This window comes from Octopus bimaculoides, chromosome 19, assembly GCF_046866305.1.
Source record: "Octopus bimaculoides isolate indiv1 chromosome 19, ASM4686630v1, whole genome shotgun sequence".
Taxonomy (NCBI): domain Eukaryota; kingdom Metazoa; phylum Mollusca; class Cephalopoda; order Octopoda; family Octopodidae; genus Octopus; species Octopus bimaculoides.
This window is the reverse complement of record NC_142946.1, coordinates 31,735,663-31,748,664: the sequence shown is the minus strand read 5'-3', so window position 1 is coordinate 31,748,664 and position 13,002 is coordinate 31,735,663. Positions and strand designations below refer to the sequence as shown.

The 13,002-nt window shown below is 34.3% G+C and overlaps 1 protein-coding gene across 1 annotated transcript; it reads left to right on the top strand.

The window, feature by feature from the left end:
- Positions 1–2,252: 2,252 nt before the first annotated feature.
- On the top strand, positions 2,253–2,588 carry LOC149131830 (EPM2A-interacting protein 1-like). The gene has a single exon (XM_089366416.1). The coding sequence runs from the start codon at positions 2,253–2,255 to the stop codon at positions 2,586–2,588; it is 336 nt and encodes a 111-aa protein (XP_089222542.1).
- Positions 2,589–13,002: the final 10,414 nt, after the last annotated feature.

Here is a 13,002-nt window from a genome sequence, read left to right as displayed (position 1 = left end):
GTGGTGTGTGCCAGAGGGTTTGCAAATCCAATGGGGGTCTTAAAAGACATGTTAGGATCCACAATGAGCAGAACTTACTTGCAGGTATTGGTAGCGCAAATCAGAGGTGCAATCTGTGTGGGTGTTTTTTCAAAACACTGTCTGGTTTAAAAAGCCACATCAGACGCCATGAAAGGGCTAAGGTGTAGGTGCAGGAGGTGGTCAAACTCTGTTTAAGGAGTAGACAACCACCATATATATATATATTATTGAAAAAGGGTCCATACAAATCAAAAGGATTTAAGAGTCCATATAAATACATATATGCATACACACACACACACACACACACACACACACACACACACACACACACACACACACACACACATAATGTTAAGGATTCTGGAAAGAATCGGGTACTTCAATGATATGCACCAGGTTGGATTGAATTAACCTGTAAGCACAACCTTTAGTCGAATAAATATTCTGGGTACTGAAGTACATCCTGTAAAGTATTCAGATTGTGTATACAGAGAAAACCACTCCTACGAGTATCTAGCACCTAGGAGCTGGTCCAAAGCGCACGTTGTGTTGATCACACGGCATACTCTAGGACAGGGATGTCCAACCCGCGGCCGCATTGCGGCTCATTTAATATTTTCATGCGGCCCGCTGGCAATTCAAATTCTAATTCTATGTGTTATTTTCTAGTTATATTTTCATATACTTAGATAATGTATGATGAGAAAATTATTGTCGGAGTGTGCTATTTTGAACGGACCAATGAAAACCTCAATACAGGGAGGTAAAATGAGGGAGGCCATGGTGTTTATGACGTAGAATGGCAGACTCTACGTCGTAGAGTCAGCCATTTTGTTGATGCATAATCAACAGCCATTGTTTCAGTTTCAAATTTTTTGATATCGGATCAATATTGATTATGTTATTGTCTAACCTTGTTTACAATGTCAAGTGTTAGTGACTTTAGTGGTGCTTCAGTGTTTCTAGTCTAGGCTAAGCCTAATGCTAATGCTTTATGCGGAAGAGCCTATTTATTCTTTATTTGTTTCTGATTTCTGGAACATTAATATCAGCATGATCACGTAACAGTTTTAATTGTTAATTTTTATAGCCTATTGTTTAGTCATGGCATCTAATACTAAGAAAAGAAAAATAACAGAAGAAAAGAGAAAATTCAATATCATATGGACAGAAAAATATTCCGTAATTGAAGCATGCGATAATATTATCTGCCTCATATGTAATGATAAAATTGCTGTATGCAAGGAATATAATATTAAGCGTCACTATGCTGCCAAATTAAACGGAGAAAGAAGGAAAATGAAAATAGATGAATTGAAGAAGCTTTGTTCACGACAAAACAATTTTAAAAAACATGTTGGGAAAACTAGCATATGTATAAAAAACGTCACTGATAGATGGCGAGTTAATAAAAGAAAGTATTGTAATTGCTTTTAATGAATATTGTTCCGAAAAGGTGAACTTATTCAATGAAACAAGTCTGTCGCATCAGAGAATTGGTAGAATTGATGACTTAGCTGACAGTATTGTGGGTACATTACAGATTCAATTATCTAAATATGTTCATTACAGTTTAGCACTGGACGAAAGTGCTGATGAAAGTGTCACTGCACAATTGGTTATTTTCATCAGCGGAATTGATGTCAATTCTAATATCATTGAAGAAATGTCATATGAAGGGTACAACAACTGGCAAGGACATAATTGAATATGTTAATTTATCATTAGAAAAGTTCAATGTTGATAGAATTAAAATTAATTGGATTACATCTGATGGTGCTCCTGCATTAACTGGTAAAAATAATGAGTTTATTACTTTATTCAAAGAAATAGTTGATCATGATATACTTAGCTATCATTGGTTGATTCATCAACAGCAATTTGTGCTCAGAAATTAAATATGAAACAGTTGATAACAGATATTGTGAACGTTGCTTATCTTATTAGATCTTGGGGCTTGAACCATCGTGCATTTAAAGCATACTTGATAGAAGTTGGCAGTGAGTATGAAGACGTCAAAAGTCAGATGGCTCAGACAAGCAGCAACATTGAATAGGTTTCGATTATTGTTGCCTGAAATAAAACACTTCATGCAAAACAAAAAGCATAATGTAGATTTTATAGCAAATGGAGAATGGCTGAATGATCTGTCCTTCGTAGTAGATATCACTGAAATGTTAGCTGAACTTAATTTGCATTTACAAGGAAAAAACTAGTTATGTTGTTCAATGTTTGAACGAATAACAAGTTTTACTAAGAAATTAGAACTTTTCATAATACAATTGAAGGGTGGAGAAATCGTACATTTTCAGAATTTATCTAAAAGACAAGAAGAATTTCCTGTGAACTTTGAAAAATACACTAAATTATGTGAAGCTTTGTTAGAAGATTTTACAACCATATTTTCTGACTTCAGAAAGATAGAAACTGAACTGAAATTGTTGAGTGATCCATTTTCATTTATTTATGTGGAAGTACCAGCCAAATACCAGCTAGAACTCATTGAGATTCAAAGTAGAGAATCTTTGAAAACTTATCATAGAGAACATGCATGCCCTTCTTGACTTTTACAAGAAATTGCATTCTTTCAATGAATTTGATCAAATTGCCAATTTAGCTAGAAAACTATTGTGCATATGGGATAGTACATACTGTTGTGAACAGTTCTTTTCGTGTATGAAAAACATCAAAACTGCTGAAAGAAATAGGCTGAGTAATTGCAATTTAACTAACATTCTTAGAGTAAAGAATAATACCATAAAAGCAGATATTGAGAATATCATAAAAAGAAAGCAATGTCAAAATTCACATTCATTTTATTTTGTGTAAGTGTAATTTCATTTTTAATGTCAATAGCACATTATTTTATATTTATATTTGTTAGAAAATTTTTTCACTATATTTTGAACTTTTTAAAAGTTTATATCCAAGTACCTTTGTGGCCCGGTGAATATACTTAATTTATAATTTGACCCACTAGGAAAAAAGGTTGGGCATCTCTGCTCTAGGATGTCCGACGGGTCGTGAATCTATTTTGGTGTATTATAAGCAAATGAATAAATAACAGACGATGGATAAATGTTAGTTCATTACAGCTGTTTCTTACGCATTTTTATTAGATGAATGAGTACATTGTATCATTGCAAAAAACCGTATTCATCCGATGTTGCATGTAATTTCAAAACAATATAAGAACACTCCATGAACGCAGTGGAAACACGCCTATCGGCCATCCGAAGCTGATAACGACTGGGAGAAAACAAAACATAGGCAATAATGACCGTTAAAGTGGTGGAAATATATCAAGAATACATTAGGGATGAGATGAGATTTATAGCCCCTATACTGGTTAGAGAGCCTGTCAGGGGTAGAGAGTGTAAGTTGGAGTCAGCTAGACTGGTGCGTTATCAAAGACTAGAGATGAAGTGTTGGTAATTATATATGTATTTCTTATTCGTTTTACCACACTAGGATTCGAAATGTGAATAGCCAGAACTGAACCCAAAACAAAGTAAATTAAGGCAATTTAGTACTAGATATGAGAGCATACCCTTGTTAAAGGTTAAACGGGTATACCCTCTTCTTTCTATATTAGGTGATATATATTAGGTAATTTTTTTTATTCTTCGAACTCTATAATTGAGATAACATTTAGCACACTAATACTACTACCCGTTACTTCCTTACTCATTACTTATAATAATAATTATTCCATTTCAGGTACACATGTCTTTTTGTTACAAGTATGTTTGTCTATCACCTACAATGTATTTGTATTTATATTAATATCCTACCTTTATATTTCTGCACCAGGAAAAATGCAATCACACAAGATACTACCAATCTACAATTATTAGTCTTAATTATCTGAGTTTCAATCCAACCCTCCCCCACCATAACCACCATCACTTATATAACCCTAAATTCTGAACGGTATTTCTTCCCTCCTCTGTTTAAATTTTAATCTTTAATAAGGGTATGCTGCTCTCATATCTGGTACTTAATTGCTTTTATTTACTTTGTCTTGGGTTCAATTCTTGCTGTTCACATTTCTAATCCGAGTGTGATAAGACGAATAAGAAATACATATATAATTATCTATACTTCGTCTCTAGTCTTTGATAAAGAACCAGTCTAGCTGACTCCTGCTTACATTCTCTACCCCTGACGGGCTCTCTAACCGGAATGATGGCTATAAATCTCATCTCACCCCTAGTGTATTTTCAATGTATTTGCACCCCTTTAGCGGTCATTCTTGCCTGTGTTTTGTTTTCTCCCATTCATGGTCAGTAATTATTTTGTCTATTTAATTTATTTTATCTATTTGAATTTCGGTATTGTTTTTATTATATTTATAATATATTTAAATTATTAACGCTCATGCTTGTAAACATAGGTATATTTTAAATCAGTCCATTTTATGATTTATCAGTCCTTGCATGAAATTTCTGTCTATTTTTTAGACAAATATTATCCTAACGAGATTCATATAAATAAATGTGAATTTTTTATAAATTCACTAGTGGATATGAATCGAAACAAATTGTAAGATGTATATTTGTTTTAATTATTGGATCTTTTTTAAAACGGGGGCCACATTTTTCATTAACGAAACACTTTGAAACTTGGAACACTGGTAGAATGTGTCATATAAAACATCTTTTTCTCTTAGTCTTCTTAAAAAAAAAAGAAATCCATAAATTATTCCATGTTAAAGTTGTCGTATTTCTGTAATTTCAACCAATCACTGACGTCCATTCAGCCGATATACATTAAGTGCCGACTACATAAACAAACGATTCTGAAACAATTAACCCTAACCCTAGCCCTAACTCTAACCCTAACCCTAACCCTAGAGTTAGGTTTAGGGTTAGGGTTAGGGTTAGGGTTAAAGCAAATTTAAAATGAAAAATGCAAATAAAACGAAGAATCGTTTGTTTATGTAGTCGGCACTTAATGTATATCGGCTGAATGGACGTCAGTGATTGGTTGAAATTATCGAAATAAGACAATTTTTTACATGAAATAAATTCGAATACAAAAATATTTTTCTGTTCTATAACACAAAATAGATAAGTATACGAAGTTTGAAAGTCTTTCGGTACCAAAAACACTACGTAAAACATTAATGAAAAATGTGGCCCCCGTTTTAAAAAAAATCCTAATTATTTGTTATTTTATATTATACTATATTGTAATGTTAATAAATCTATGATATTTCAATTGTATTTCTCTATTTCCTTTACTATATATATATATATATTTATATATATATATATAGTTGAAATTTATAATATTAAACTATTAAACTTGAAACCGGTGAACTAGAGGATGTAGCCGAGTTTACGTATTTAGGTTGTAAGATAACGTTCTCAGGCGGCACCGATGAAGATATTAAGACGAGAATAAGTAAGGCAAGGACTTCTTTTCACCTGTTGAAAAAAGTATGGAGCGCAAGTGGAAATTCAATAAAGAACAAAATAAGAATTTTTAACACTAACGTAAAAGCGGTGTTGTTGTATGGGGCTGAGACATGGCGAACAAAAGTTAACTCAAATAAACAAATACAATCATTCATCAACAGGTGCTTGCGTAGTATACTTAAAATTAGATGGCCCGAACACATAAGCAATATGGAGCTATGGCAAAGAACAAATCAAGTTTCGATTAGGGAGCAAATATTTAAGAAAAAATGACACACAAAATGTAGCGAAAAGTGCTTTACACTGGAATCCGGATGGATATAGAAAGAAGGGTAGGCCTAAGAACTCGAGGTGTAGATTAACACAAAAGGAACTAGAGAAAGGGGGACATTCATGGCAGAGTATAAGTACAGAAGCGAAAAATTATGTGACATGGAATTCAATTATAAGTGGCCTAAACTCCGCGTTGGAGGGTTAAAGGCAAGAAATGAAAATAGTTGAAATTTATAGAAAAACAAAAGACGAAGACAGTTGTATGAACAACAAGCAGATGTATTAGTTTCACGCTCGGGAAAATGAAAAAGTCTTTTACGGTTCGTGCCTACGCTCTTTAACAGAAAGGAATATGAAAAAATAAACAGAGAGAGAGAAAGAATGAAAAAAAGAAAAACTTGTAGATTTAGCGGTCAAGTATGACGAATGATTAGAAAAAGAGGTTGAATGAAAGATGTATGTATGTATGTATAAAAAAAACAAAACAAAAAATAGAACAAGAACGTAACAGGCAACAACAAAACATTCGGACAGTTAGACGATACAAAAAAAAAAGGACAGGAAAAAACAAGGACGGGTCATTCAGAGCTTTCAAATCTGCAGTCTAGTACCAGATCATCTTTGCAGTTTCGGCCGGTTACCCTCGAAACTGCTCTAATCTGGCCGGCCCCAAGAAAATCTAAGCTAAGAGCACTAGATTCTTTGGAAGTAAGCAAGCGAATGTATACAAAAACAAGGACGAAAAAAAAAACGGAGAAATGGTACATAATTGCAAATACAACAACAGGACATAACAACAGGTATCTTTCGACTAAAGACTAATTAAATTAAGGTGGCGTGTGTGGAAGTGAAGCCTTACGGTAGAAACACAGAAGATGAAAGTCATGGGAAGGAATATAAGAGATGCTACACGGATGGTAGTCGAACCATGAAGGAAAGGTCAGACTTGGCCGAACACCGGTCACGTGGAAGGAGAGGAGAGAAGTAGGGGGTAGAGGGATTGAAGAATTAGGGACGGACGAGAAGGAGGCAAAAAAGGAAAGGGACAGAGTGAAGTAAAGGAGGAGGGAAAGTAATGAGAATGATGAGAAGGCCAACGTATATATGTATATATATATATATATATATATATATATATATATATATAAATATATATATATATATATATGGTATTTGCAAACACAGCACGTCTATAAGAGAAGAGATATTGTCTCTGGAAGAATTCTGCATTAGCTTGCCTTTCAGTGATGTATTTACATTGTGATGTTTGGTAGCTATTTTAATTTAATACTGCTTCCATTGCATATACATACGTACATACATACATACATACATACATACATACATACATACATACATACATACATACACACACACATGCAGCTGAACTTGTAGTCTTGGAGAGAGAATGCAAATCCTTAATTCATAAGTTACAAATGATCACGATATCTGGGATTATAAAAATCTGCAAGACCTTAAGATTTAAAGGATGATGGTTAAATCATCATACTTTCTTTCACAACCTCGCTACCAATGAATGCCTCAGGAAAGCAAAGATAATGTGGTCATTAGAACTCTTAGTTTACAACAAGCATATTAACCACAACATTTTTGCAGTGCCTGTCCTCGTGTCTACGTTTGTCCCTCAATGAGAGAGATGTTCGCACTCGCTAGCTGCTCAGTGTTACAGAAAACTTCACCATCAATGGAAATGTAGCCAGGCTACACTTTCACGGAAAGATGGTAGCCGTCGTCTCAAATCTGTATTGATGCTATATGAAGCGAGGATTGTGACACTGAAACAACATCTACAATGAAGAAAAGAGATCAGTAACTTTCTTGCCCAAGTTTGTGACCATGGAATGAATAAAATACATCTAATGCAGGGGTTTTCAAACTGTGGTCCGCAAGGACAAGACAGGGGTGTCCGTAGACAGCAAATACTTTTTAGGGGCAATTTGATTTTATATATGTTTTTTAATCGAAATCTTTTAATTGACAATAAACCTATTTGTTAAATACTGCTAAATAAATAAATGTAAAAATATATATTATTTTAAGCAAATATTTATGTATAAATTTCATAAGCGTTTATAAGGGGGTCCCTAAGGTAAAGCCTGAAATATAAAGGGGTCCGCAAGTCAAAAAGTTTGAAAACCCCTGATCTAATGAACTTAGGGAGAGATATGAAATAAGAGCTGATACAGATCTCTCCTCGAGGAGCGTTGGTAACATCCAATTATCAAAATAAAAAAAAAACAAAAGTGAACCAATTCTCTGAGAAGATAGTACATGGGCACTTGGCAGGAAAAACACAAACCACAGAAGGGATTGATCGCATCAAAGCTCGGCATGGGACACCGACAAGTTTATGATATCCCACATCGAAGGCTTCGTCCATGCAATTCAAGAATAAGAGATCCCCACCAAGTACCTGCAGCATAAAAGGCAGAAAACATTGACATACAAGACCAAGACTGAAGAGATCAACCACATTATTGCCAACTGCGAGAGAATATCTTCCCGGCAAGGTGCTTTCCTTTAATACCTTGTTACCAAGTAGGCTGACAAAATTTATTTCATATTAAAAAAGAGAACATACATACATACATACATACATACAGACAGACAGAGAGACAGACAGACGCCCACGTGACTGTGTGATTAGAAGTTAAATTGGATCTTTTCAGTTTGGCTGCCAATTTTCAATCTATTCAATTCTTGCTCGAATTAATTTCATATTCGGAGTAATGTTATGAATATTATCGCTATACATGCTAATCACTACTTTGAAATTCATTTTCGCAATAACTCAATAAATAGAGTTATTAGCTTTTAACGTTTGAAAATTTGGGCTAATTTTAGCCAATCGTAAGCCACAGTCAAACAAGTCAAACATGAGAACTCTTTTGCCTTCGACTGCGAGGAATATATTCTACGCACATGTATTGACAAATATATTCTACGCGAAACCACGTGTTGACGCTGTGTTCTTTTAGTGCCCATTCTGTGAATTTATGTGGCGCAGGAAATATGAAAATTGTGATTTGTTTGAAAAATTACTGGAATGTATTTTGGACGTTTTTTTTTTTCTTTTTGCATAATCGTATGAATTCCCGAGTGTAGAATACAAATTCGCATTTTCTGAAAATTCCAAAAAATGTCGTGCGCAATTCATTTATTTACAGTTTAATATAAAAACACATGCTATTTTCGGGATGTTGATAAAATGTCACGTACAAAATGGCAGTTTCCAAATCCTGTTTTCTGTCTGAGTAAAAATTATCAAACTTTAAACTTCTATAACTTTCTTTAAAAGTTCTCTGGAAATTCAGCTTGAAAAACTACATTAATGAACCAAATTTTAAAATTTTCAATAAATTTTGAATTTTCGAAAATTGGCAGTCAAACTGAAAAGATTCGTTAACTTCCCAACCACATGGTTCTGAGTTCAGCCTTTCTGCATGGTACCTCGGGCTACTATAGCTTCGGCCGACTAAAGATTTAAAAGACAGAGACTGGAAATATTTATATGTGTATGTCTTTGTGTTTTTGATTGTTCCTCACTATCGCTTGACCATCTGGCGGTTCGATAAATATGATCGATAGAATAAGGATCAGTCTTTAAAAAAATAAGTACTCTAAAAATATCGGTCGATTTGTTCGACTAAAGCCCTTAAAGGCCAACGACAAGTAATACACAACGGATAAAAAGATATGTATGTATGTATGCATGCATGTATGTGTGTATATAAGTATGTATGTATGTATGTATGTATGTATGTATGTATGTATGCATGCATGCATGTATGTATGTATGTATTTATGTGTGTATGCGGGCGTGCATGTATCTGTGTTACAATGGCAGTCAAGAGTAGAATGATAAAGTGATAATGACAGATTTATTGTGGAAGTCAGCGAAGCAAAGATTGTTGTCACGTCTACAAAGATCATTAAGTTTAGTTGATGTTGGAATTTTATGGGACAATCAGCAGACTGGATCACGTCATTAGGCTGTGGTTAGGTGGAAACAAGTTATAAAGACAGGAAATACGGGTTCTTTGGTTATAGAACCAACCAAACTTTAAAGTAAATGCGTAATTTAGTATATCTAAAACGTATGTGTGTGTGTTCGCGTCCGTGTAAATGAGTGTGTGCGTATATATTTTATAGAGTATGCTCTTTTCGTCATTTATGATATCGCAACAAATATATATATATATATATATATATATATATATATATATATATATATATATATATACTTTATTTAAAAGCAGCAGAGATATAACAAAAGACTGTTACTCTGAGTTTCACGTTCCCGTTCATCGGACAGTTTTGTTAGAAATGGGAAAGGACTTGCATTGTTAGTCCTTTCCCATTTCTAACAAAAATGTCCGATGAACGGGAACGTGAAACTCAGAGTAACAGTCTTTTGTTATATTTCTGCTACTTTTAAATAAACCATATTACTCTACCTCTGGTATTTGAGTACTCTTTTTTCCACCTAGTTGCACATTTTATGTCCTTACTCCGGTATATATATATATATATATATATATATATATATATATAATTGAGTTTATACCTGTTCATATCAATGTATATGCGTAGGTATACGTATATATGAATACATCCCCATTATTAGTACTAATAGACAGTCAAGAATTATTATATGTTTACAAGAGCTTGACAGACATCTTCGACTAGCAGGTCATGCTACTCCAGACTGATGACGAGCAAAGACTCAGAAACATGTCTCTGGATGCAGGCTTAGTTGGGTGGAGGTGCTTGTCTCCTCCTTGTAAACATAAGGACAGGGGAAATGTGTTAAGGCCGGCAGGAAGCGGTGTAACTTCCTAGGTCTAACCAACAGTAGTATTATTCCCTTCAGGGGACTGTCACATTACGTTGACAGCATATAACTACTTCAAGGACAGAAATATTAGAACAAATATGCACAATAATTACCAGAGATACTTTGAGGACAGCTTGTGCATACTCAAGATCCCATAACCAAAACATGGATCCCAGCACAAGTCGTCACTAGCGCCGAAACTGCAAGATCATACATTATAGAAACTGAATCTGGTAGGCAGCTGAGACGAGACAGGGCCCACATCCGCCCAACACTAAAGCTATCGAGGATAACATGCTGCAGTGACAACACCAACAAGAACCACAACACGCACAGCAGACGACGGCACACACAGAATCCGTGCTTCCACAGAATCATCATCCCAACGGGAACCAACCACCCATCGGCAGCCCAACAACACATCAACATTACACACATCTCAGACACCAGTGCAGAGCACAAGATCTACCAGTGCAGAGCACAAGATCTACCAATGCAGAGCACATGATCTACCAGATGAAGACCGAATATTTTACCACCGATTCGATACCGTTAAAAGAAAAAAAAAAGTAAATGATAACTAGTTCTGCTTAGATTAGGAAGCAGAAAACCACGTGTGTGGGCAGAATACTCTCACGGTTTCTGCTGCAGGATTGCCACCTTCGTGCTGACAATCCATTAGTGTAAGGGAGATTACTTCGATATTTTTCATTGCCAAAAGACCCTTTTCCAAGAAGAAGGGTTGTTATATGTTCATATGTATGTGTATGCGTAGGTATGCGTAGGTATGCGTATATATGAATACATCGCTACTATAAGTACTATTTTGTTAAGCGCATCTAGTAAACAGTATGAACTATGACTAAGGCGGATACGCACAGTGTGTATCACTCCGCTATACATATGCAGTTTGTAAACATGCCAAGTAAATAAAAACGTAGAATCATAATAACGCCTTCAATGAGTTGTTTATTGTCCCAACACGAACAAAAAGAATGCATAACATACATATATATATACTTTATTAATAAAGCTGCAAAGACATCACAAAAACTTACTCAGAATTTCATGTTCCCGTTCGTCAGACAGTTTTGGTTATTACTCCAGTATTCGAGTACTATTTTTTCCACCTTGTTTCGCATTTATGTGCTTACTGTGGTATATATATATATATATATATATATATATATATATATATATATATATATATGCTTTCAGTGCGAGTGGTTTTGCTATACAGCACCTAGTTTTACAATCCTGTAAATAATAATAATAATGGTACATTATTTACATTCGACGGATATTTGTCCTCATCTTGTTTGTTGCTAATACAACGTTTCGGTTAATATACCCTCCAGCCTTCTTCAGGTGTCTTGGGGAAATTTCGAACCTGGGTTCTCATTCGTAAGGTATTTTTCGATGTTATAATAATAATAATAATAATAATAATAATAATAATAATAATAATAATAATAATAATAACAACAACAACATCGAAAAATACCTTAGGAATGACAACCCAGGTTCGAAATTTTCACAAGACACCTGATGAAGGCTGGAGGGTATATCAGCCGAAACGTTGTGTTAACAGTAAACAAGATGAGGACAAATATCCGTCGAATGTAAATAATGTATATAATTCCTCATCTCTTAAATATAGAACTGAATAATAATGGTATTTATATAAGCCCAAAGCTTATAGCGATCACCGTGCAATGACTAAGAAAAATAGTCTAATAATGGGGTGTATAAGCCCTCGTCAGACATAAAGGGCGCTTTCCTATCCGTGTGGGACTCGAACTCACATGTCTTTATTAACGCGACTAAGTGCGTTACCATTACATCAACTAATTTTCTGGTGTAATGGTAACACACTTAGTCGCATTAACAAAGGCATGTGGGTTCGAGTCCCACGCGGATAGGAAAGCCTACATTTTTCTGCCAAGGGCTTATACATATTAGACTACTTTTCTTAGACATTGCACGGTAATCGCTATAAGCTCTAGGCTTTTATAAATACCACACACACACACACACATGCATATATATATATATATATATATATATATATATATATATATATATATATATATATATATATATATATATATATATATATATATATATATATATATATATATATATATATATATATATATATATATATATATATATATATATATATATATATATATATATATATATATATATATATATATCAGTGGCAACTCCGACACTCGGACTGCTCGGGCTTAGCCAGAGTATAAATGTAGTAAAGTGAATGTGTATTTGCAAGCTGATTTAATTTCTGCCAAAACTGACTTCAAGTATGTAATTGCAGTCAATAACTAGCGCTCCTTTTATTGAGCCTGGTCGCAGTCTATTTGTTTTCATTCAGCGTCAGGCGATCGTCTTAGACGTGCC

Coding starts and splice junctions, on each gene's coding strand:
- LOC149131830 (XM_089366416.1), top strand. CDS start 2,253: ATGTTTGAACGAATAACAAGTTTTACTAAGAAATTAGAACTTTTCATA.